At 57.7% G+C, this 25,823-nt stretch overlaps 1 protein-coding gene across 7 annotated transcripts; it reads right to left on the bottom strand.

Moving 5' to 3' along the window:
• Positions 1-7,128: 7,128 nt before the first annotated feature.
• On the bottom strand, positions 7,129-24,833 carry DPEP1 (dipeptidase 1). 7 transcript variants are annotated; one of them, XM_059876679.1, is made up of 12 exons: positions 14,987-15,001; positions 14,674-14,758; positions 13,825-13,988; positions 10,100-10,232; positions 9,753-9,885; positions 9,513-9,663; positions 9,316-9,385; positions 9,002-9,178; positions 8,832-8,916; positions 8,680-8,755; positions 8,429-8,564; positions 7,129-7,505 (listed from the first exon to the last, which is right to left on the bottom strand). In XM_059876679.1, the coding sequence occupies exons 3-12, from the start codon at positions 13,926-13,928 to the stop codon at positions 7,434-7,436; spliced, it is 1,137 nt and encodes a 378-aa protein (XP_059732662.1). In that variant the 5' UTR covers positions 13,929-13,988; positions 14,674-14,758; positions 14,987-15,001; the 3' UTR covers positions 7,129-7,433.
• Positions 24,834-25,823: the final 990 nt, after the last annotated feature.

Here is a 25,823-nt window from a genome sequence, read left to right as displayed (position 1 = left end):
CTAGTTTCTCTGACCTGGATGGCCACAGTTTACACCCCTGAGCTCACAGGAACCACCTCTGAGCACTGTGCTATGTGCATTGGAAACTGCACCCAGGCACTTCCTGCATGCACCCCCACTGTGGGCCCCTGTGTGTACACCTTATGGACAACGTGAAGCACCACAGCATGCTCCTACGTGCGCGCCAGAACCAGATTGGTCCACCCTGCCACCGCCCCACATACTCCAGTAACAATGTTCATGCCCCTTCCATATTCACAAACCTTCATCAGGGCACTTCCTGTGTGTTACAGAAACTATGTCCGGGCACTGTATAAACTAGAAACTATGTTCCTGTACCTGCTGTGTACACCGGAAGCTACCTCTGGGCGCCACCCTGTGCAAACCAGAAAACAGTCCTCAACCCATCAGTTCAGTTCAGTCACTCAGTCGTGTCTGACTCTTTGTGACCCCATGAACTGCAGCACGCCATGCCTCCCTATCCATCACTAATTCCCGGAGTCCACCCAAGCCCATGTCCATCAAGTTGGTGATGCCATCCAACCATCTCATCCTGTCGTCCCCTTCTCCTCCTGCCCTCAATCTTTCCCAGTATCAGGGTCTTTTCCAATGAGTCAGCTCTTCACATCAGGTGGTCAAAGTATTGGAGTTTCAGCTTCAACATCAGTCCTTCCGGTGAACACCCAGGACTGATCTTTAGGATGGAGTGGTTGGATCTCCTTGCAGTCCAAGGGACTCTCAAGAGTCTTCTCCAACACCACAGTTCAAAAGCATCAATTCTTTGGCCCTCAGGTTTCTTTACAGTCCAACTGTCATATCCATACATGACCACGGGGAAAACCATAGCCTTGACGAGACAGACCTTTGTTGGTAATGTCTCTGCTTTTTAATATACTGTCTAGGTTGGTCATAACTTTGTTCCAAGGAGTAAGCATCTTTTAATTTCATGGCTGCAATCACCATCTAAAGTTATTTTGGAGCCCAGAAAAATAAAGTCAGCCACTGTTTCTCCATCTATTTGCCATGAAGTGATGGGACCAGATGCCATGATCTTAGTTTTCTGAATGTTGAGCTTTAAGCCAACTTCTGCACTCTCCTCTTTCACTTTCATCAAGAGATTCTTTAGTTCTTCACTTTCTGCCATAAGGGTGGTGTCATCTGCATGTCTGAGGTTATTGATATTTCTCCTGGCAATCTTGATTCTAGCTTGTGCTTCCTCCAGCCTAGCGTTTCTCATGATGTACTCTGCATATAAGTTAAATAAGCAGGGTGACAATATACAGCCTCGACGTACTCCTTTTCCTATTTGGAACCAGTCTGTTGTTCCATGTCCAGTTTTAACTGTTGCTTCCTGAGATGCATACAGGTTTCTCAACCCCTCGGTGCTCCATAAAATGCGTCCTGGTGTCCCCTTCTGTGCACCAGAAACCATATCTGTGCACCCTCACTGCGGGCTTGGGAACCACCTCTGTGGGCCCCCCATGTATGTACCAGAAAGCATGTTGGTGCGCCGCTCCCTACCCCGTGAACATGTGAAGCACGACGGTATGCCCCCATATATGTCCAAGAACCAGAATAGTGCACCCTGCCCTCAGTGCGCTCCAGAAACTATATCCGTCAGCTCCTCTGTACTCAATGAAATCGCATCCGGGCTACCGCCCGGGAGCTGCAGAAACTACTTCCGGGCAGTTCCTATGTGTCAGAAACTACATCCAGGTACCCCCTTGTGTGCACCAGAAACCACATCCTTGCGCCCCCGTTATGGGCGCGGGAACCAGGTATGTGGGCACCAGTCTGTGCAAAAAAAGCATGTTGGTGCGCCCTCCTGTGTACACGTTAGGGATGACAGGATGCCACTGTATGCGTGGGGATCAAACTGTTGCAACTCTGTATGTTTCAGAAACTACTGGGCACTTCTGTGTGCATCAGAAACGTCTGGGCACTATCTGTGTGCGTCATAAATAACGTCCCGGTATTTCCTGAGTGAATCAGAAACAATATTCGGAATCCCTTATGTGCTGCTGCTGCTGCTGCTAAGTCGCTTCAGTCGTGTCCGACTCTGTGCTACCGCATCCAAAGCCCACTAGGCTTTGCCGTTTCCGGGATTCTCAAGGCAAGGACACTGGAGTGGGTTACCATTTCCTTCTCCGTCCCTCATGTGCTCCTGAAACCAAATCCGTTTGCCCCCACGGTGGGCGCAGACACCAGGTCTGTGGGCACCCACATGTGCACTGAAAGCATGTTGATGCGCCCTCCTGTGGACATGTTAGGCACGACAGCATGACACTATATATGCGCGTAGGAATCAAATTGTTGCGTACCTCTGTGTGCCAAAGCCTTTGTGTGGATCACAACGAACTGTGGGAAATTCTTAAAGAGATGAGAATACCAGACCACCTGCCTGCCTCCTGAGAAATCTGTATGCAGGTCAAGAAGCAACAGTTAGAACGGGACATGGAACAACAGACTGGTTCCAAATTGGAAAAGGAGTAAGTCAAGGCTGTGTATTGTCACCCTGCTTATTTAACTTATATGCTGAGTACATCATGCTAAATGCAGGGCTGGAGGAAGCACAAGCTGCAATCAAGATTGCTAGGAGAAATATCAATAACTTCAGATACGCAGATGACATCACCCTTATGGCAGAAAGTGAGGAAGAACTAAAGAATCTCTTGATGAAAGTAAAAGAGGAGAGTGCAAAAGTTGGCTTAAAACTCAACATTCAGAAAACTAAGATCATGGCATCCAGTTCCATCACTTCATGGCAAATAGATGGGGAAACAATGGAAACAGTGACAGACTTTATTTTGGGGGGCTCCAAAATCACTGCAAATGGTGACTGCACCCATGAAATTAGAAGACGTTTGTTCCTTGGAAGAAAAGCCATGACCAACCTAGACAGCATATTAAAAAGCAGAGACATTACTTTACCATCAAAGGTCTGTCCAGTCAAAACTATAGTTTTTCCAGTGGTCATGCATGGATGTGAGAGTTGGACTGTAAAGAAAGCTGAGAACCGAAGAATTGATGCTTTTGAACTGTGTGGTGTTGGACAAGATTCTTGAGAGACCTTTGGACTGCAAGGTTATCCAAGCAGTCAATCCTAAAGGAAATCAGTCCTGAATATTCATTGGAAGGACTGATGCTGAAGCTGAAACTCCAATACTTTGACCACCTGATGTGAACAACTGACTCATTGGAAAAGACCCTGATGCTGGGAAAGACTGAAGGCAGGAGGAGAAGGGGACGACAGGATGAGGTGGTTGGATGGCATCACTGACGCGATGGACATGAGTTTGAGTAGGCCCCAGGAACTGGTGATGGACAGGGAAGCCTGGCGTCTTGCAGTCCATGGGGTCACAAACAGTTGGACACGAATGAGCGACTAACTGAACTGAACTGTGTGTGCTCCAGAAACTACATCCGGGCATTTCCTATGTGCCTCAGAAGCTACGTCTGGGCACCCCGGCCCTTATGTGCACCAGAAACAACATCCGTTCGCCTCCACTGTAGGCACAGACATCAGGTCTGTTGGCACCCATGTGCTCACCAACAGCATGTTAGCGCGCCCTCCTGTGGACATGTTAGGCGCAACTGCACGAAATTATATATATAGGCAAGAATGCACGAAGTTAGGGCACTTCCTGTGTGTATCAGAAACAACTGGTCGGACACTCCCTGTGTGAATCAAAAATAATGGTCCCGGCACCCCTTTATGTTCACCTGAAACCACATCCGTTCACCCCGTACTCTGGACCCAGAAACCAGGTGTGGACACTCTCTTGTGCACCAAGATAATGTTGGTGCACCTTCTTATGGACACGTTAGGCACGACAACATTCCATTGTATATATGCTCGGGAATGAGATTGTTGCATCACTTCCAGTGCACCAGAAACAACGTCCGGGCACTTCCTCTATGCATCAGGAACAACATGCGAACACTCCCTTATGTGGAGCAGAAACCACATCCGTATTCCCCCACTGTGGGCACGGAAACCAGGTCTACGGGGACCCATGCGTGTGCCAAAAGCGTGTTCCTTCGCCCTCTGTGTACACGCTAGGCACAACAGCGTACCCCTAAGCTAAGCTAAGCTAAGCCACTTCAGTCGTGTCCGACTCTGTGCGACCCCATAGACGGCAGCCTACCAGGCTCCTCCATCCATGGGATTTCCCAGGCAAGAGTACTGGAGTGGGGTGCCATTGCCTTCTCCAGCGTGCCCCTATATATGTACAAAAATCCATCCAGGCACTTCCTGTGTACTCCAGAAACAACGTCCGGTCACTTCCTGTGTCCATCGTAAATAGTCTCCGGCCACTTCCTGTGTGTTTCATATATAGTCTTGGTACTTCCTGTGCAGATCATCGGAGAAGGCAATGGCACCCCACTCCAGTACTCTTTCCTGGAAAATCTCATGGACGGAGGAGACTGGTAGGCTGCAGTCCATGGGGTCGCTAAGGGTCTGACACGACTGAGAGACTTCACTTTGACTTTTCACTTTCATGGCATTGAAGAAGGAAATGGCAACCCACTCCAGTGTTCTTGCCTGGAGAATCCCAGGGACGGGGGAGCCTGGTGGGCTGCCGTCTATGGGGTCACACAGAGTCGGACACGACTGAAGTGACTTAGCAGTTTAGCAGTGCGTATCATAAACATTCCGGCACCCTTTTATCTGCACCTGAAACCCCATCCATTCACCCCGTGTTCACGCAGAAACCAGGTCTGTGGGTGCTCTCCTGTAGACATTTTAGGCACAGCATGGCATAGGAATCATATTGTTGCATCGCTCTATGTGCATCAGAAACAACGTGTGGGCACCCCTTATTATACCAGAAACCACATCAGTTCGCCCCCACTGCAGGCACAGAAACCCGGTCTTTGGGCACCCATGTATCCATGAATAGCATGTCAGTGCGCCCTCCAGTGGACACGTTAGGCACGACAGCATGCCACAATCTATGCTCAGGTATACGTCCGGTCACTTCCTGTGTATCATAAATAACCTTCGGGCACTTCCTGTGTGCATCATAAACGTCTGGGCAACCCCTTATGTGCACCAGAAACCACATCCGTTCGCCCCCACGGTGGGGGCACAAACTATGTCTGAGGACACCCAGGTGTGTACCGAAAGCATGTTTGTGCGCCCTCTTGTGGACATGTTAGACACAATAGCATGCCACTATATCTGTGCGGGAATCAGTTCGTTACATCCCTCTGTGTGCTCCAGAAACCGTGTCCGGGCACTTTATGTGTGTATCAGAAACTACCTCTGGGCAACTCCTGTGTACACCCGAAACCACATCTGTGGACGGCACTGTGCCCGTGGGCCCCAGGTTTGTACCAGAAAGCATGTTGGTGTGCCCTCCAGTGGACACGTTGAAACACTACAGTATGCCCCTATGTGTGCGTCAGAACCAGATTGGTGTACAGCCGCCTTCTGAGTTCCAGAAACTGCGCCCCTGAGCCCCTCTGTACTCATGGAAACCACATGCGGGCAGCAACCGGTGTGCCCGAAACTACGTCAGGGCAGTTCCTGTGTACACCAGAAAGGACGTTCGGGCACCACCCCGACGCGAACTAGAAACGATGCTCCTGCGCCCCATTGTACACCAGAAATGACCTCCAGGCGTTCCTCTGAACGAACCAGAAGATACCTTCCTTCAACAACCCCCTCGGTGCTCCAGAAACTGCCTCCAGACACCCCCGTTTGAGAGCCAGAAACTACTTCCGTGCAGAGCCTTGTGTGCACCTGAAAATGTGAGGCACAATAGCATGGCCCCTGTGTGCCCCAGACCCCGAATGGTGCACCCTGCCGCTGTGTGCCCCTCTCTGTACTCACTGGAACCCCATCCAGGCAGCCTCCTGTGTACCCCGAAACTACCCCCGGGTAGCCCCTGTGTGCTCCAGAAACTAGTCTGCTCAGCTGGCTGCACCCCTGTGAGACGCTCTTGCCCACCAGAGGACAGAGTTTGTGCAGCCACTCTGCTGGGGCCCCTGGTGCATTGTCAAAAGGCCCTGCTCTCAGCCAAGCCTTCTGGGCAGTCTGTTAGATTCAATGGTTCATGTTGGGGGCGGGGGGGCAGTGCTTCAGTCTGTCTGCTCTTGATCAGTTTTGGGGACATGTGAACCCCTAACAGGGTTCTGAAGTCAGAACCGCAGTTAGGTCCCTGCCCTCTGTGCCCATCCGCCTGCCAGAGTGACCACTTGTGGCTCTGGGCCACCCCTTGTCCCTGCTTCGAGCACACCTTGGTTTGAACCCGGCCTGAGACTCCTTGTTTCCTGGTTGTGAAGCAGGAGGCAGATGGGCAACCCCCCACCCCCACCCCACCACCAACAACAACCAGGGTAAAGCAATTGGAGATTCATACTCTCTTGAGGGAAACTCCAAAACAAGAATAGCAGGGCAATTAAGGGAGGAGGCTGGGCCCTAATAAACCACCCAGACCACACATGTACAGAAAAGCCTCCTTAGCAGCCAAAGAGGAGTCATGTCAAGGGATGTTTTACCCAGAAGCCTTATCAGTAGGATCCATCTTAGCTATGAGAGGCACGCACTCACGGGAGGATCCTGAGATATACCAAATATGAACTCTGAACCAGGAAAATCAGAATGACTAAAGGAAATCCAGAATAAGTGCCCCATAAAAGGAAATCTGCCAGGAGGGTGCAGCTCAGGGGCAGCCCCTCTCTCTGAGTCCGCTTGTGTGCTTGTCCACACATACTGTGCTCTTCTCCCTCTTAATAAATACTCGTTTCACTACTTTCTGTCTTTGTGGAAATTCTTCCCTGAGAAGCTGAAGGGCCAGGGCCTTTTGCCACTGACCACTGGTCTAGTGGCTAGAACCTGGTGCTCTCATCTCCACAACCCAGCCCAATCTCTGGCTGGGAACCCAAGCCTCTCTTCAAGCTGTTCTTCAGGCCAAGGCCATTTGAGGTCAGTTGCAGAATGGCTGATATGGGCTCTGCCCAGGGAGACGGCCCTTCAGGGGCTCCAGAACGGACTCCACACTGCTGGCTCAGGCATGGCACCTGCCTCCATGGAGCCCATTACCAGGAGCCCCGGGAAAGGCTGTGGCCCGCAGCTCCAAGGGTGAATGAGGCGCAAGCAGAAAGATTTCTAGAACCAGATTCTGGGGACAGCACTTGATCTGTTGCCTCTGGGTGTGGTTCCATTGTGATGAAGGTGATTTCAGATGGATTTAAAGCATTTCTTGTGAGAAAATCCCTTCCCATTAGCAAACTTAGGCCTGCCCACCTGCAGCCCACCAAGGTCCCCTCCTGCCTCCTCCAGCCCAGCTAGGTAAATCAGTGGCAGCAGCTGGGGCAGTTGGAATAACAGGCCAACTCAGGACCTTTGATTTGAGTCCTTCCTCCTTTAACATTAAACTGATCCCAAGTGTCAGCAAATACCTACAGCGTCCCAGCTTGTGACTTTAGACCTCCCTGAGAGGGTGCCACCTGGCTGGCAGGCACGAGTTGGTAGCAGTGTTCTCGGGGGCTCTGGCCTGGAAAAGCACCAGCAGGGACATGTTGGTGGTCTTGTCTGGAGTCTGTCACCCACTAAGTTATTCATCTCAAGACACATCCACCGAATGACCAGGCTGGGGAGGTGCTGAGCCCAGGTGGGAAGCCCTGCCCTGTAGAATCTGTGTTCACTGTGTGTGAGGAGACTCCGCGGGGCTGCAAGCCTCCCAGCTCCAGACCTTTATACCAAGAGAGTCTGGCCCAAGGGTGGGCACACGAGTGTGAATGCATTGGGAGTATATATGTGCATGCATGAGTGAGGATATGAGGGTGTGGGATGCAGGTGTGCACACATGAGCATGCATGCATGTGTGTTTGTGTGTGTGCCTATGTACAAGTGCGTGTGAGGAGGTGGCAACTGAAGCCTGGACTGTGTTTTTAAAGAGCCTCCAGCAACGTCCACACAGTTTCTCAGACCCTGAGCCCGCTGGCCATGACCTTCAGGACTCGGGCACTCATGTGTCCAGGTGTCCAGCCAGAGGCCCCTCCAGGGCTACGGTTGCCAATGACATAAGAGTTGAAGGCTCGGTGCCTTTATTGAGGGTCCAGCTGTGCCTGCATACTGTGCTGCCCAAGGAGTCCTGCAGCCTTCCCAGAACCGGGCAGACTTGAGTGCACAGGGAATCAAGGCCATTCCAGCCCCCAAAGTGTCAGAGAAGACACAGGCTGAGGAGGAGGGTCACAAGGGAGGCCAGCAGGGTCCCTGGCTGGAGGTGGAGGCTGGGGGCCCCTGAGTAGCCATAGTTGGTCCTGCAGGAAGCCTCCAGCTGGCCCAGTGGGATGGGCTCCTCTCCAGGAGCCTGCTTGTGATCGCTAGCCTGGGGACAGACACAGGTCAGCTGCCTAACTGAGGGCAGGAGAAGCTCGGGGGTTGGGGGACGGGAGCATGGCAGTCCCTCCTCACCTGCTCCACTGCCTTGAAGACCCTTAGTAGGTTTTCAGCCAGGGCGCCCCTGACCTCCTCCTCCGTCCACTGTCTCCTGAGCAGCTCAGCGACTAGGTCTGGATACTTGGACACGTCCTCCAGCCCAGAGGGGAGCCTGAGATGTGGACAGAGAGCCAGAATCTGCAGCCCGGGACTTGGAGCCTGGGGGCCCCATCCCAAGCCCTGGAGCCCTCCGCTCCCCACAACATATGGGCAGGGTCTCGCCTTACCTGGACACACCATCGTAGTCCCCACCAAAGCCCACTGCTCCAGCTCCCGCAACCTTCTTGATGTAGTCCAGGTGGTCTGCACGGAGGCAGCACATGAGGCCCCGCAAGAGGGACACCCCCACCCCTGCCCGCCGCCACTCAAGCCCACCCACCTGCCACTTGGGACAAGTTGGCCTCCGCTTTGCAGGAAACGTAGTCATTGTAGAAGTTCACCATTACCAGGCTGCCCGTCTGCTTCTGCGAGGGAGAGAGGGTGGAGCTGGGGGCAGGGCGGCCAGGCTGTGAGGGCCACCCGGGGCAGAGGCAGCAGCCCCACCCTCACCACCAGCTGCAGCACGTGGTCGGGCACGTTGCGCCGGTGGCGGCACACGCTGTATGCCGAGGAGTGGCTGAAGATGACCGGGGCCTTGGACAGCTGCAGAGCGGCCTCCATGGTGGCCACGGACACGTGGGCCAAGTCGATGATGACGCCCAGGCGGTTCATCTCCTTCACGACGCTCTGAGGGGGGATGGGATCAGGGAACCTGTCCGGCCCAGAGGGTCATGGACGACACCCCGGGACCAGGCAGGCTGCATTGCGCCCACTTGTGTTCACATGACCTTCTGGGGCTCATCATCGCCCCGGCCTCCACTCACCTGCCCGAAGGATGACAGGCCTTGGCTCTGGGCTTCGTCCTCTCCCGTGTCCACCAGCCAGTTGTCAGCCCTGGGAGAGCGGAGAGCGGGAGCCCAAGGGGAAGCGTGGTTGTCCAGACCCACCCACCTCGAGCCTCTTCGGAGGACAGCAGGTACCCCAGGGTCCCTGCCCCTAGACCCGACCCAGGGCTGCTCACCAGGGCGTGTTGCAGCTGTGGGTGAGAGTCAGGTAGCGCATGCCCAGGTGGTAGAGCGCCCGCAGGACACCCAGACTGCTGTCGATGGAGTGGCCGCCCTCCACGCCAACCAGACTGGCCACTTTCCCCTCCTGGAAGGCCTGCTGGATGCCTGGGGGTGGGGGCTGCAATGTGAAGGGACAGCCCAGCGGCGCTGCTCAGGACGGCCCCCGCCCCCCTGCCCAGGGCGCTGGCACCCACCTGCGCTGTCCGTGACACACAGGAAGGTCTCGGGGTAGAGCTGGCACATGCGCTGGATGACATCAATCTGCTCCAGCGTCCGCTTCACTGAATCCTTATTCTGGGTGTCGCAGGGCGTGTACGCAGACCAGAACTGGGGGCCACGGTGGGGAGGGGCTGGGAGCCGAGCGGTCCGAACCCAGGCCCTGCCCCTGCCTCTACAGGCCTGGGGGTCCCCTCGCGCCCCAGAAGCCCTCCCCACAGCCTGGGTGGCTAAGGGCCCAGGGAGGTACACAGCCACCAGTGAGGGGCGCCAAGGGAGGAGCGGGTGGGCTCCGCGTGTGGGCAGGCTCAGGGCTGAACCCTACCTGGGCCCCCACAAAGCCAGCCTTCAGCTTGGGGATGTTGGTGTGCGTGCCGTTCAGGCTGGTCAGGTTGGCCCTTGGGTCCTGAAGCTGATTGTTGAACCTCTTCAGCAGCTGCCAGGGCAGGTCATTGTGCCTGGAGGGGCCAGAAGGGGTCAGGACGGGGGTTTCAGGACGGCTTCCTCCCAGGCAGGCTGCCCCTTCTCTGGCTCCTCTTCTAGTGGCTGAGAACTAGGAGGGTCCCAGGGTGATTACTGTTACCTGAACACACCTGAGCACAGGTGAGCTTCTCAGCCGGCCCCACCCCCAGGCCAGGTCAGTGAGCTGAGCTCTAAGGGGACAGGACTTCTCTCCCCGAGCCTTCCACTGGGGAAAAAGGAGGGCGCACACTGACTTGGCTTCAAAATCGTGGGGGGCGTGGAGGGGGGGCCGGACGGTTAAAACAATCTCCATGGATAAGACTGGTTGCCATGGGGTTACTGGGTGTAGGGCCTCGGAGAGATTTCACAGATTAAAGACTAAATTCTAGGACTCCCGGCGATCCAGTGGTTACGACTCCGAGCTTCCAATGCAGGGGCGCAGGTTCCATCCCTCAGCGGGGAACTAAGACCCCGCCTTCGGGCGTGGCCAAAAAAAGGAGTTGAAATCTCCCCTTGCAGGGGCAGGGGGAAGTGAGGGGCGTGGCCTTCCCTGGGGGAGGGTGGCAACGGAGCAGCGCGCCAACGCTCGCCCCGCAGACCCTCTCTGCCTCTGTCCCTGGGCACAGTCTCGCACCATTTCCAAGAAGATCCTCTATGCTTCCAAAAGACAGGCCCTCTAAAGTCTTCCCAGGAGCCAGGAGGCGGAGAGTGCATTGGAGGTGGGGGTGGGGCAGAGAGGGAGGTGGGAAGGGCGGAGAGGACCCGACCGGACCCCGAGGAGAAGGCGCAGGGGGCGCTGGGGGCTATCAGCCGCTGGGGAGTGGGCACCGGTGGGGCTGGGGCACCTTCTCCCTGGCCCCAGGAACTGACAGGGGGACCAGGAGCAGCCCCAGAAGAGAGGCCGCTGGGACCCACGATCTCCAGATGCTGGAAGTGGCCTCGGACCTTGGGACCTGATGAGAGAAACAGAGTCCCAGGCCCAGCCCGGACCCTCCGTCTGGCTTTCATCAGCTTGTGTGCACACACGCATGGGACATTGAGGGAGCCGTGCAGGGAGCCGCCCGTCTGCATCCCTGGTCTGGTGACAACGGGAACACCTGGAGAGGGCCTTACTCCCACTGGGAGCCCTCCCATCCAGGCCTCCTCTGAGCTCTGCAGCCAGGCCCACTGTCCCCAGGACCCTGCCCCATCCCCAGCTCCGCTCCCTCCTCGTGTCTGCCTAGTGCGGATCAATCACTATACCGTTAACACTGCGGTGGGTGGCCCAGGTTGTCCAGCCCCCTGGGGTGGGTCTTCCTGCCGGTGGGAAGTGAGGGCTCCCTGGGCCCCACCCTAGGGGGCTCCAGACTGTGGAAGCTGCCCCAGGTGCCATGGGTGGGGCTCCCACCCCAGCTGTGTTTTCTGCAAATTCTGAGATTTGCCCACTGGGCATGGCCTTTGTTGAATGAGAGGTGGATGAACTCCAGTGAGGCGGGGTCATCACCTCATTGCAGGATTGGGGGGTGCTGTCCCTGGGGCAGCGCCACCAGGCAGGACTTTACTCCTTTGCTGGTCTAAGAAGTCCAGCCCCACCCTCCAACTGCCTCCACTTTGTTCCTCCTTCCTTCCCTCAGCCTCTCCTCCCTTTGTAGGTCTCTGCTCTGTGGGCAATACCACCTTTTGGAGCCTTGTGGAGCCTCTCTCCTTATCTCTGTGGCCTGGGAGCATCCTCAGACATGATAGAGGACTCTTCCATTCTACTAAAAGTAGGGAGGAGAGGGTTCCTAGTGCTGGACAGTGCTAGAAAGGACAACCAAATGCACACTTAGACCAGCTCTGGCATACAGATGTGATGGCTGGAGCTGGTGCAGCTATGTTAAATCATGAGGTAACTGTGGGAATGGTGGCTGCACTATTGTGGAATGCTGTGCCAGGGCTTCTTCTGCACTTTTCTGTTGTTAAAGCTACTTCTTTGTGTCTCTTAGCTACACTGCTTTTGATTTTGTCAGCCTCGTTGTAGTTTTCTAAGACTTTGGATAATCCCAGATCACAGCGTCCTGAGTACTCCTGGCTGTCTGGGCTCTGTGAGCCATCTTACCCCTCACATGGACCTCTGGACAGCTCCATTACCTAGACTCAATCCCCTCTCCCTGTGCCCAGCTGCCCTGAGTCCTCCAAAATGAACAGCTTCCCTGGTTCATTCTGTTGGCATCATCTATCTATGCTTGCTGGCATGGGATGCCCAGTCCCTGAACCTGGACCTGTGAGACAGAAGGGCCTCCGAGGTGCGAGCCAAGGGCAGCAGCCTCTGCAGAAAGCTCTCTGTACCTGTGGGGCAGGCGAGCGGCGAGCAGGGGGACAGGAGGGCCAGGAAGCATGGGAAGGAGAGTGGTCAGGGGAGGGCTGTGGGAGGGAGGGAAGGTGGTGTGCACACTGACCCTTGATGGCCACTTCCTTCTCTAGGGCTACCCTGCAGCTCCAGGCAGGTCTTATGTGACAAGACACTCACTTTCTTCGCTTTTCATGTAGAGCTTTTGTCCAACAAAACCCAGCAGCATGTAGTGTTCTCCTAGCCTTCCCGGCACCCAAGAGCCACTGCACACCAGATACTGCTTCTCTGGGCTGCGTGCAGCCAGTGTGCCGGGCAGCACGGCAGGCAGGCGGGCAGGAGAGCAGGCGGGGCGGGAGTGTGTATGCAGGTGGTGTCCTTCCCAGGGCTCTGGAAGTCCCCGAGGAACTAGGGCCAGGATCAGGGGAGGGGGCCTGGCCAGGCTTGCCTGCAGCATCGAGGGGCCCCAGGGGCAGCTGTGAGGACTTTTTTTTCCTTGTTTGTTTTTATTGTTCCAAGCTTAGTGGGAGTCACGGCAGGGGGTATCTTGAAGGACAGGGGTGGGACTTGGGTCTCCAAGCCTCCCACTGGCTGCAGTGTGAGACCTGACCTTGAGACTGTGGGAGGAGGGGACGGTCAGAGATGCAGGCGTGACCCCAAGCAGGGGGTGGGGTGGTGGGGGAGGGTAACTGAAGGGGACCGGCGGGCCCAGGTTGGCCGCAACATCAGGGACTGACAAGGTGTCTCTAGGGTCTTGACTGGAATGGTACCCGTGGGAGTGGGTGCCCAGGAGCTTGTCTGGGGCACTGAAGGCCAACATGCCTCGGTGAGGTCAAGCTGGGATTTGATGGGGTCACGCCAGGTGGACGGGGTTGGGGGGTCTGACAAGAGGACCTCAAGAAGAAGGGTCAAGAGGGCCAGCAGGGTCTCCCCAGTGACACCCTACCTGCCCTTCCTGTGAGGTAGGGCCCCCAGCCCCCCTTTCCGGAGCTGGGATCCAGCCCCCAGGAGGTTCAGGTTGGGCTCAGGTGCCCCGGGAGCTGCTGAGATGCCGGGGCCTCACCACTTACCCCCTTCCTGCTCCGTTCCCACAGACCCTCCTCTGCTGAAGTCTTTGTGGCCCTGAGAGCCCACAAAGAGTTCAGCAAAGAGCAAAGGCCATGTTTCAGTTGGAGAGACCGAGTCTCGAGGAGACAGGGCAGTGCCTGTCTCAGGTCACATGAGCCTTGATCACAGCTCCCCCAGCCCAGACCCCAGACCCGTCCCGAGTAGCTGCTTACCCGTCAATGACAGGCGTGCTCTGCATGAGTCTCACCGCATTGTCCCGGAACTGGTCTGCAGTGCAGACAGCCACCAGGGGCCAGAGCCACCAGCCGGTCCACATGGCACTGTCCCTGGACACCCGCTGCCTGCCGCTGCTGTGCGTCTGTCCTGACCAGCTGTCCTGCCAGAAGACGGAGGCCTTTGGTCCAGGTGATCGCTGCCCAACCTCCCATTTATCAGTAATCAGCGCATTCCCCGTGAGGGTGGGAAGATGGGAGTTCCTGGACCCCATGGCTGGGCGTCGCTGTCTGAGGCTGGGCGTCATTGTCCGGGCCAGCCCAGGTGCAGTAAAACCCCAGGGGCGGAGCTGCTGCCCAGAGGACAGGAGAAGAGGCGGGGAGGGCCGGTTACCTCCACGCCCGCCCCTAGGACTCAGTGCCTGAGGTCTGCAAACAAGATTCAATTTTGCGTCCTTGAAAGCACCCCTCGGTTTGCCTGTCAAGTAGTTTATGTTACTTTCCACAGACAGTGGAGCACAGCGCCACAGGGGTGCTCCCTCCACACCCCACCCTGGTCCTGCGGACAGCACTGTGACCCACGCTCAGCTGCAGGTTGGACGCGGGGGCTTGGGGTCAGAAGCCTGGAGTGTTTGTACTTCCTTAGAACTAGAGGCTCACACAGGTCTCTCAGATGGATCTGTTTGAGGACCATCTCAGGTCTCTTAGGTGGGGCAGTTTGAGGATGCTCCCAGGAGCTGCTGGGATGGGTGAATCAGTGATCCTTGTCCCAGGGCTGGGCCAGCATCCTGGTTCTGGTGGGCAACTCTGGCTCCTCGGGGTTGCTGGGTTCCACAGGGCTGGTCTTACCGGGTCATTCACGTTCAGTTCCGGGACTTCAGCTGCAGATGACTCTTGCAAGTTGATGACAGAGGACACATTTCCAGGAGTTAAGCTGTGGGCATGACCATACGTCCTTGGGTGACCCAAGAAACACAAGACTCAAGGACACTCAACTACACCCATGGGAGGGCCGGGTACACCCTTGTTCAAACATGAGAGGATTTCCAGGATGATAGCCCCAGAAGACGACAGCCAAGGGGTGTCGTCTATACCCAAGTCTATACCCAGGAGGGCTCGTGCTGTGCGGGGTCCATTCCGCCTCCTCCCTCCAGTAACTCACAGCCTGTGTCCCTTGGTGGGGCTCGGGGTCAGGCTGCTTGGGCACGTGGTCAGACTTCTCAGCCGTGGCATCTGTCTGCGAACAGAAGTCATCTTGGGCCCCCCTGCTGGGAGTGCCGACCTGTGGACCCGTGGGTCAGGCCCCGCACTCACACCTGAATGTGTCTGCTCAAGTCGATTGTTCACCCTGGGGTCTCTGATTGCCTGACAGTCTTCCACTCTCTGGGCCTCCTCACAGTGCCCAGCTTCGGGTCCACGGTTCCCTTTGCATTTCTGCGTTGGGCCCTCCGCCTCTAGGGTTACGTCCTGTTTCGCTAGAGCTGTTTCCCAAACCACCCCTGGAAGTGGTGCTGGGAAAACTTCCAAGCCCTGGAATGTTTGCACTTGACATTATTATGCCCTCATAACTGAGCGACAGGTTTGCTGGCCTTGCACTTCTGGATCGTAACCTGTTTCCTCTTGAAAGTGAAGGGCTATCCACAATGCACTATTGCTGAGGATTCATTTCTTTGTAGGCAGCTTGTTGCCTTCTTGCACAGTCTCCTTGAGCTACCTCTTCCTCCTTGGCTCTGCACTTTCTCAGGGACGTGCCTCACTGGAGACTGTTTTCATCTGACCAGCTCCTCATGCGGGGTCGCTGGCTCTGCCGCTGGTCCCAGAACACGCCCTGGAATCCTCCTCTGTCTGCTCCCAGGCAGCGTGTTCAGTTGGATGCTGGACCTCTGGCACTGCTCCTATTTGACTCTTGTGTTTTTCTCTCCTGTTTTAGGTTTTCTTGTGCTTTTATTCTGTGCATTTCTATTCTGTGAATTTATGAATGGAATATTCTTTGAATTTATTCTATAAGTTTCCTTGTTTCTGAATTTAAACACTTTCACCCAGCTGTCTTTCAGAAATTACGTACTTAACCTCCCAAAGTGCCGTCTTGTGTTTCTGTTGGTGGTGGGTTTCTGTTTCCCTTTGCTCCTTGTTCTTATATGGAAGCAATATTATCTCGTGTCAGTTGGTAGTTCTGTTTTCTTTTCTCCTGTTTACTGGATGATAATGTTTCCTCTGGACCCCTTTCCTCCATTGTGTATTCGACCTTTCATCGCATATGCAGACTGTCCTCAACCAGCTGGAGGTCTTTGTCACTTCATGCAGTAGGCAAACTGCTGGATACCAGAGCCTCCCGAAGCAAGAGGGGGCCCTTCATGTCAGAATCTAACATGAGCACATCACAGCAACCCTGATTCTCAAAACAAACATATTTTTAGGGACACTCCACCGTGTCTTTTTCCCTGGAGTCAGCCTGGCCATGGACCAACCAGGACTGTCCATCTGTGTCCGTGGGCACCAGGGGTCAGCCTGTCCACCATCCAGCCATCCATAAGTCTGATTTTACCCGTGTCTCTCACTCCTACCCGCTCCTGTGACATCTAAGTTGAGCTCCCCTCTGGTTTCTGATGGGCCCCTGCCATCTGCACCCCTGCCGCCCCCTTCTGTAAATGCTCCTGAAGAGGCCGTCTCCATCTAAGTTATTCCCCCAAACTGGCTGAATCTGCCAGTCAAGGACCCTTTCTCTCTGGGACACTGCAGGTTCTGCCTGAGTCATTTCCTGCCACCTGGAGGGACATGGCGAGGAAATGCCCGTCTCAGGCCCACCTCTGACCTAAGGGCTGCAGTGGGTGTAGCTGTGGAGGATTTTCACGGCATCTCTGTTTCCTCCTGTGCTGGCACCCCGTGACATAAGCCTCAGGGACAGAGTGGGCTCGACGGCCTGGCCCAGGTCCTTTGATTTTAGAGACTCTCTCAGGAGGTGGGACCAGGCTTTGTTGAGAGCACAAGCTTGGAACAGGCCGCCCGGGGTTCACGCTCCTGTGTGGCCAACTGCGTGTTCCAGAACTGGCAGCACTTGCCTGTCCATCCTCCTTGCCAAGAGGAGAAGCAACCGACTCGACCCGCAGAGAAAGCGGCCGGCGTGACTTCCGTGCTGCCATCTGGCTCCTGTCCTGGACACACCATGGGGGATGCAGCCACCAGCCCAGCTCCCCCCAGCTGACGGCTGGCCATGGCCCCCTGCCAGCTCCTGGCTGAGGCCAGACTCTGGGCCAGAGACCAGTTGGCCCTGCTGGGTCTGGAAACGTGAGCAATGCCAGAGACCCCCGAGTGCCAGCTGGAGCTTTGGAGGATCGCTTGTTCAACAGCAGAGAGCTGACACGCTGGCCCTTCTCTCGCGGCTGGTGACGGTGTTGGTGACTGTGCCCTGGTCTGTAAAATGGGTGAGTAACCCGAACCACCTTGGGCTGCTGAGGGTGGCGGCGCCCCACAGTCTCCTTGGCAACAAGAAGCCCCCGGTCCATGGCGGGCTGAGGACATGCGCTCTCCCCCAGGGTCCCTGGGAGAATGGCCAAGCCTCGCTGCTTGCTCAGCTCTCAGGGGAGCCGCCTAATTGTCTGCCTTAAAATGTTTTCACATTTTATTTAAATGAAGAGAATAATGTTATTAATTGGAAACATCAGCATCACTTGCCGTAATCAGGAGGAACACGGTGACAATAAACACGCAAAAACTAAGCAGTGCTGTTATATTTTGGTGGGAGCCAGAGAGGCGTCCAGGAGCAGCCAGAGCCTGCCCGGCTCTTCATCAACCCGCCCAGAGCAGCCCAGGTGTTCACCGGGGCTCCTGGGACGGTCCCCCAAGATTCCCCCATCTGCACCTGTGCCCGCAGGGGCGCAGCCCCGACACAGCTCAGAGCAGCTGGAGGACCTGAGTGCACAGCCCCTGCCCTTCAGGAACACACACCCTGTGTGTGCGAACAGACACGAGCAAACACAGCTAACCACACACCCACATGCAGTGCACGGTTACACAGGCGCCCTGGCACAACCACCTGTGTCAAGATGCATGTGCCCCAACAGGCACCAACATAGCAAGTGTGCCAACACCTCCTGTGACCCACACACCAGCACACGTATGCACCAGGACATCACAGACGAGACCTGCGTGTGCAGACGCAGCACAGGCTTATAAGCACACCCGTGTGGACTTGCCCATGTGATCAGACACACACAGACACCAAGATGCAGACGCGCACACAGACACATATTTAGCACACCAATATAAACTCACAGTAATACGTAGGTGCATGGTTGTGACCACAGGTTCACACACACTCTTACCCCAGGCCTGTCCTGTCACGCACACAGCACACAGGCTTAGCCTTGCAGGCGCCCTCGTCTCTGTGTCACTGTGCCCACCCGGCCCCCATGTCCACCTCGGGGCCTGCAGCCGGGCCCTCAGCCCCATGACCACCCACAGAGCCTGGAACGCGGCAACCCCCAGTGGGCCTGGAGGCAACGGGGTGTGCTGGTGTGCCCTGGGGAGCCCTGGGTACAGGCCCTTCAGACCATGTGACCTCTGTGTCCAGGCATCTTGAGGCCTCTCGGCTGTCCAGGCCCAGTCATGAGGCCACCACCCAGGTCTCTGCCCCCAACCCTCACGGATGGCCCCTGTCCACCCAGCCCCAGGGTGCGTCCAGGCTTCTGGCTTCTCCACAATCCTCCTGGTCCCCCACTGTCCCCTCTGTCCCCCTCTGTCCCCCTCTGTCCCCCTCTGTCCCCTCTGCCCCCTCTGTCCCCACTGTCCCCCTCTGTCCCCCTCTGCCCCCTCTGTCCCCACTGTCCCCCTCTGTCCCCACTGTCCCCCTCTGTCCCCTCTGTCCTCTCTGTCCCCACTGTCCCCGTCTGTCCCCTTCTGTCCCCCTCTGTCCCCTCTCTGTCCCCCTCTGCCCACTCTGTCCCCACTGCCCCCTCTGTCCCACTCTGTCCCCTCTGTCCACCTCTGTCCCCCTCTGCCCCCCTCTGTCCCCTCTGCCCCCTCTGTCCCCCCTCTGTCCCCCACTGTACCCTCTGTCCCCCAATTTCCCTTCTGTCCCCACTGTCCCCCTCTGTTCCCTTCTGTCCCCTCTGTCCCCCTCTGTCACCCCTGTGCCCCCCACTGTCCCCCTCTGTCCCCTCTGTCCACACTGTCCCCCACTGTCCTCCTCTGTCCCCTCTGTCCCCACTGTCCCCCTCTGCCCCCCTGTCCCCCTCTGTCCCCACTATCTCCCTCTGCCCCCTCTGTCCCCCTCTGCCCCCCTGTCCCCCTCTGTCCCCCACTGTCCCCCTCTGTCCCCTCTGTCCACACTGTCCCCCACTGTCCTCCTCTGTCCCCTTCTGTCCCTCTGTCCCCCTCTGTCCCCCCTGTGCCCCCCATTGTCCCCCTCTGTTCCCACTGTCCCCACTGTCCCCCTCTGTCCCCTTAGTCCCCCTCTGCCCCCTCTGTTCCCCCTGTGCCCCCTACTGTCCCCCACTGTCCCCTCTGTCCCCCACTTTCCCCTCTGTCCCCTTCTGTCCCCTCTGTCCCCCTCTGTCCCCACTGTCCCCCTCTGTCCCCCTCTGCCCCCTCTGTCCCCACTGTCCCCCTCTGCCCCCTCTGCCCCTCTGTCCCCCTCTGCCTCCCTGTCCCCCTCTGTCCCCTCTGTCCCCCTCTGCCCCCTCTGTCCCCTCTGTCCCCCTCTGTCCCCACTGTTCCCCTCTGCCCCTTCTGTGCCCCTCTGTCCCCCTCTGTCCCCCCTGTGCCCCCCACTGTCCCCCTCTGTTCCCACTGTCCCCTCTGTCCCCCTCTGCCCCCCTGTCCCCCTCTGTCCCCTCTGTCCCCCTCTGTCCCCCTGTGCCCCCCACTGTCCCCCTCTGTTCCCACTGTCCCCTCTGTCCCCCTCTGCCCCCCTGTCCCCCTCTGTCCCCTCTGTCCCCCTCTGTCCCCCCTGTGCCCCCCACACTGTCCCCCTCTGTTCCCACTGTCCCCACTGTCCCCCTCTGTCCCCTTCTGTCCCCCCTGTCCCCCTCTGTCCCCTCTGTCCCCCTCTGTCCCCCCTGTGCCCCCCACACTGTCCCCCTCTGTTCCCACTGTCCCCACTGTCCCCCTCTGTTCCCACTGTCCCCTCTGTCCCCCTCTGCCCCCCTGTCCCCCTCTGTCCCCTCTGTCCCCCTCTGTCCCCCCTGTGCCCCCCACACTGTCCCCCTCTGTTCCCACTGTCCCCACTGTCCCCCTCTGTCCCCCCTGTGCCCCCCCCACTGTCCCCCTCTGTTCCCACTGTCCCCACTGTCCCCCTTTGTCCCCTTCTGTCCCCCTCTGTCCCCCTGAGCCCCCCACTATCCCCCTCTGTCCCCTTATGTCCCCCCTGTCCCCTTCTGTGCCCCCTGTGCCCCCCTCTGTCCCCACTGTCCTCCTCTGTCCCCCTCTGTCCCCTCTGTCCCCTCTGTCCCCACTGTCCCCCTCTGTCCCCTTCTGTCCTCCTCTGTCCCCTCTGTCCCCCTCTGTCCCCCCTGTGCCCCCTCTGTCCCCTTCTGTCCCCTCTACCCCTCTGTCCCCCTCTGTCCCCCTCTGCCCCCTCTGTCCCCCTCTGTCCCCACTGCCCCCCACTGTCCAGGGTCAACTGTACAGCCCCACTGGCTGCCCCCACCACTCTGAGCCCCGTGGTCCACTGGACACAGCAGCGGTCCCTCCCTCAGGGGCTCCAGAGACACTCCCAAGAGGCCCTGGCCCTCCATTCACCCCTAGAACCACAGCCCAGCAGGCCCTTTCCTCACCTGCCCGCGATGCACTCACCCGTCGGGCACCTGAACTGGTCCCCTCAGCTCAGACTCAGAGGCCTCACCAGGCATACAGTAGGTATCCACTAATGGCTGTCCTGCCGGGTGCTGCGTAAACCAGACAGCCCTCCCGCGATGGGAGGAGACAGGCTTCCTGCAGCTCAGCGAGTGCTGGTGCCCAGGCTCCCCAGGAACGGGAGGGCGGGCTCCCCTCAGGTCACGAGACCTGGGGGGTTGTTTCTGTTTTTCTCAAGTTGCACCCGCCCCTGAGTTCCACAGGCCGCCTCGGAGGGGTGAACACTGCACACGTGTCAGCTGGTCTGAGTTTCTGCAGACACAAGAGGCAGGCGTGCCCGGCACATACAGCCCACCCAGACTCAGCGCCCTCTGACCCTCAAGCTGGGCCTCAGGCCCAGGGCAGGCCAGACAGGGCCGGGCTGGACGACAGGGAGTCGGGGTCCCCAGACAGGCGAGGGCGTTCCCTCGGACAGGCTGGTGGCATCTAGTGGGGGGCTGAGTTAGGAGGCGGGCGTCACAAGGATAGCTGGGCTGGGCCACTCTTCCCCTTCCCCCCTCCAGGCCCACAGCATCATCTGGTAGCAGCAACCTGGCACCTGAGGGGATGCCACCCCGCCCTCACTGCTGGGGTCAAGGGTGATAGCTGTGTCCAGGGCTAGAAGGCATCTTCGCTGCAGCCTGGCCCAGAGGCTGGGGCCCACGTTCTATATGTGTAGTACGCTCGACTCCAGGAGGATCTGAAGCAGGCAGGGATCGGAATGTCCTCTGGCAGAGACTCAGACCAGGAGAAGGTCTGTGTGGAGCCCCGGCCCAGCTGGGGGCTGGCTGTGCTAATTGGTTTCAGGATTCTGAGGTTAGGATGGGGGGGACACACCCTGGCAGGCACTGGCAAACAGCTGGCAGACAGCTGGCAGTCCCATCCTCACCCAGGGAGGGTCCCAGCAGCCTGGGTGAGGGCACAGTGCCCCAGTCTCAACCTCCTCTGCCCTGGCCCTCTCGTGGTTCACAGACACTGACTGAGTGGGGCAGCCCCTGCCCCAGCTGTGAGGCGCTCAGTTACTAGAACTGGGAGGAATGGGACGTCATAACGGGGGTGGGTCATATACAGGGATGTAGCATGAGAAGGGGGCCCCAAGAGCAATGCGGGTCTTAGCGGAGGGTGGCAGAGCTGGGGGGCCACCTGCCAAGGCTCTGGAGCATGTTGGCTCCCTTGACCCTCCCCTAGAGGGTGGTGAGAGTTCAGGAGGAGGATTGGTTCAGGGTGGAGAAGGGGCTGAAGGTCTGACCCTGGGCCCCGCGGACCAGGGCCTGGGGGAGGCAGCCACGTGTGGCCCCTGCCTGCACGGTGATCCCCCAGTTCCATATTTGGGGTGGTACCCCTTTGTGAGCACAGAGGCTGGAGAGCAGAACTTCCCCGGGTCTGCCCAGGGTCTTGGCATCGCTGGACGGGGGAGGGCCAGAGGCGCCAAGGCCCGGGTGGAAGGGGCAGATTCCTACTTTTGATGTTATTACTCTTTGTAATAACATCTTTTGATGTTATTACTGTTTGACATTTTTAGCATGTGAATTAAAATGGAAAAATAATTAAAACAGAGAAGAGTGTTTAAGCAGGCTCTGCACAGAGATGGGGGTGGGTGCCCCTGACTCCAGGCCCTCCACTCTCAGGGTCTGGCTGCTGGCTGAGTTCCTGTGTGGGCGCCAGGTGTCCCGCTGGCAGGCGGATGTCCCAGGAACGTTCGGATGGTGCCCAAGGTGGGGCAGGTCTGGGGGCCCCACCAGCTACTCCGTCAGCAGGTCCCTCTGCCCACAGATTTCCCCAATCCGGGCCACCGTTTACACCCCTGTCCCATCCTGGCTCCCCCATGCAGGGCAGGGTGATTGCTGAGCTGAACGAGGGCAGGGCAGGCGACAGCCTCCCAGTGGGGCCAGCCTTGTCCCCTGAGTCTAGGGCAGGGACAGCGGTGCTCTCATGGGGACACTCTAGATGTGGGCGGGACCCTGGTGAGAAAATGCACTGGATGTGGGCTGCCCTGTCCTGTCTGTGAGACAGGCCTGGAGCTCCAGGCTCACCCTGAGGCTGGTAGAGGCTCAGACAGGAGGCCAGGGGCTTGGGTCCCCTTTGGTCCGGCCCTCCCACTGCTGCCCCCTGGTGGCCAGGTGCGCCCTGCAGTGTGGCCCGGAGGTCTCACCTGTGGGGCAGGGCCCTGCAGACTCCTGGTCCCCTTCCTTCCCAGGTCTGGAAACCAAGGCGAGGGCTGCACACACCCTGGCTGCATGGCTCAGAGCCGGGGCTGGAGCCCAGGCCGCAGGACACCAGAAGGTGGGAGGGGCACAGGCCTCCCCTGCCTGCTGTCCCCAGGGGACCCGGAAGCCCTTGGCTCCCCTGTCCGAGGCCACCCTCTGTGGCCTTCAGAACTGCCCCGCTGCCCATTCCCAGTGGGCAAGGCCGTCAGATGCCTTCCAGCCTCACTGCCTGGATGAAGAAGGAGCCCTTGTCCTCACCTTCCTCATCCCCAGAGCTGTGGACACACATGCAGATCTGGATTCATCAGTGAATCAGGAGACTGAGGCCTGGACGGGCCACACTCAGGGAAACCAGACGCCCCCTCCTGCCATGACGCCGAACTCCCGCCTCCCTGAGTCTGGACACAGGCCCACGACAGCCAGCAAGTCTCAAGGGAGACACCGCACTGTGCTTTCTCCCCTACGGAAGCAGCTCTACTGAATAAAAGTGACACAGCCCCCAAGCTCCCTGGGCCCAGGCAGACCCCACCCACCAGTCCAGCACGACCCGCACTGTGCCCAGCACGCCCTCCCTAGAATATGCTACGACCATCCCCCGAAGGGCTTAAAGCCTGTCCCCTTCCTGTGGCTATGACAGTGATGTCCACAGGAAAGGGGATTGAGTAAGGAAAAAGAAAAGTGACGCAGGTTCCTAGCAAGATTGTGAGACTTGAAACCATTATTTAACGAGGTGAAGTAGACTCAGAGACCCTGACTGGTGAGGGGTTGCTGAAGGTATGCTGGTCTGGGAAAGAAAGAAAGTTTAGTTTCTCAGTCGTGTCCGACTTCTAGTGAGCCCATGGACTGCAGCCTACCAGGCTCCTCCGTCCATGGGATTTTCCAGGCAAGAGTACTGGAGTGGGTTGCCATTGCCTTCTCCAGAGGATCTTCCCGACCCCGGGATTGAACCCAGGTCTCCCACATTATAGGCAGATGCTTTACTGTCTGAGCTATCAGGGAAGTCCTGTTGCTCTGGGGCATCACTTTTAACCATGTGTTTCTCAGAGAGGAAAGCAGGGTGGGCCCAGGAGCCCGTCCATGGGGCCCTCTCCCCACTGACCAGTGGGCGGCAGCTGGAGGGGGGCTCTGAGCACAGGGGGCTGCAGGACCCATGTATGCATCCCATGTCCCAGAGCTTCAAGCCCACGGAACAGACCCACTCGGTTAGGAAACGTCTCTGTCTTAGATACAAAGAACACAGCCCACTCGTGCTTTGTTACTGTTGTGAGTTGATCTGCTGCCGCCAGGAGGACCGAACGTTCTGAGCTTTCAGTGAGAATCAGGAGGCCTTTGTCATCTGCCCAACATGGGCTCCTGCAGACAGCCCACTTTGATTCTTCCACTCCTTCCTTCACTCATTCATTCATTCAGCACATCTATTCCGCCTGACGAGGGGATGATAGTGAGCAGAGCAGAGAGCAGGGCAGCCAGGCAGAACTGCAGAAAAGAAAGGCTTCCTGGAGGAGGGGACAGACTAGCTGAATCTTGAAGGGCAGGCAGCCAGGGAGAAAGGTTCTGTGCAGAGAACAGCAGAGGTGTGGGGGCGGGAAGGCGGCAGGGGCCTCACCGGCCCCAGCGCGTCTGGACCACATCCTAAGGACAGCAGAGAGGCTGCTGACAAGGAGTTGGGGTGCTGAGGGGAACCCTGTGAGCCTCAGTTTCACACTGATCACAGCTCTCTCACCTTCTGGAATTGCACCTGCTTCAGGCTCCCTGTCTCCCTGCTCTACTGACCTGTGTTCTGGCCACCTCCCCTCAAGACAGCACGTCCCTAGTGGCAGACCCCCAACCCCTGGCAGCCCCCTGGCCCCCAGCACACTCACTGTGGCCTCAGCAGCGATGCAGACTTCGCTGCAGGACATCACGGCCGTGCTGATCCTACCCTAGCACCCCTCCTAGGAAGGAGAAAATGCCCCATTTCCGCCCGAGAAGCCCTAGTCTTCAGATTGTGAGAGGTGGCGGGGCGGGCAGCTGTGTGGGGGAGGGATTGGCCCAGGAAGCTGTCCCCTCCCCTCTCAGCCTCCCAGCACCCTGCCCAGGGGAGAAGCGGCTGTATGGGCTCCCAGCTTCCTTCCAGTGGGCAGCCTAGATGAGTGGATGCAGTGCCAGCTGCCTTGTCCAGCTTTGCAATGGCAGGTCTCAGTGACTGCTCCAGGCGGGCGTATGCAAGCCTCCTTGGTTCTGTTTATTTTACATTTTAACTGTGAAAATATCATATATGTACCAAAAACTATGTAAGTCATGTTTGTACCTCCACACAAAAATGTTCACAGTAGCCTAAAGATACCAACAGCCCAAAAGCCCAACGTCTGATGAATAAACAAAATGTAGTCCATCAAGCTGCGTGGTTAGAGTCGCACCATGTGAGGCAGGTGCAGAGGTCACAGTGCATTTTATAGCTGTTACAGCCCAATTGCCCTCGTGGATAGCAGTAATCCCTGACTGACACACCCCCCCCACCCAATACCACCACATCCAGGTTAGGATTTCAGCACATGAAGCAGGCACACACGTTCCTGGTGTAACAGGTGGCAGGTGAGCTGTATCTCAGCAAAGCCATCACCACCACAGCACAGGGGGCAGCCCTGACGTCCACCCAGAGTGGACGGACCCGCGGATCGTAGCGCATCCACACGTGGAGGGTGGCGTGGAATGAACGGGAACTGTGGGCACACACACACACAACGACGTGGCTGAACGCTGAGCACAGGGAGGAGTCAGAGGGACGCTGGGCCTCAGGCCCTGGCTTCTGGGACAGGTAATCCGGGAGGTGGGAGGTTTGAGGGCCCTGGACTGATCATCTCTGGGAAAGTCTTCAGGAGGTGGCCAGGGTGTGCCTGTTTGGTGGACAAGAAAGACAAGACTTGGATCCCGGGAGGCAGGGTGCCAGCAGGGGCCGCCCCCAGCAAAGGGGAAGGAGGG

Source organism: Bos taurus, chromosome 18 (assembly GCF_002263795.3).
Source record: "Bos taurus isolate L1 Dominette 01449 registration number 42190680 breed Hereford chromosome 18, ARS-UCD2.0, whole genome shotgun sequence".
NCBI classification, from domain to species: domain Eukaryota; kingdom Metazoa; phylum Chordata; class Mammalia; order Artiodactyla; family Bovidae; genus Bos; species Bos taurus.
The sequence above is the reverse complement of the archived record's forward strand: the minus strand, read 5'-3'. Positions and strand labels throughout refer to the sequence as shown.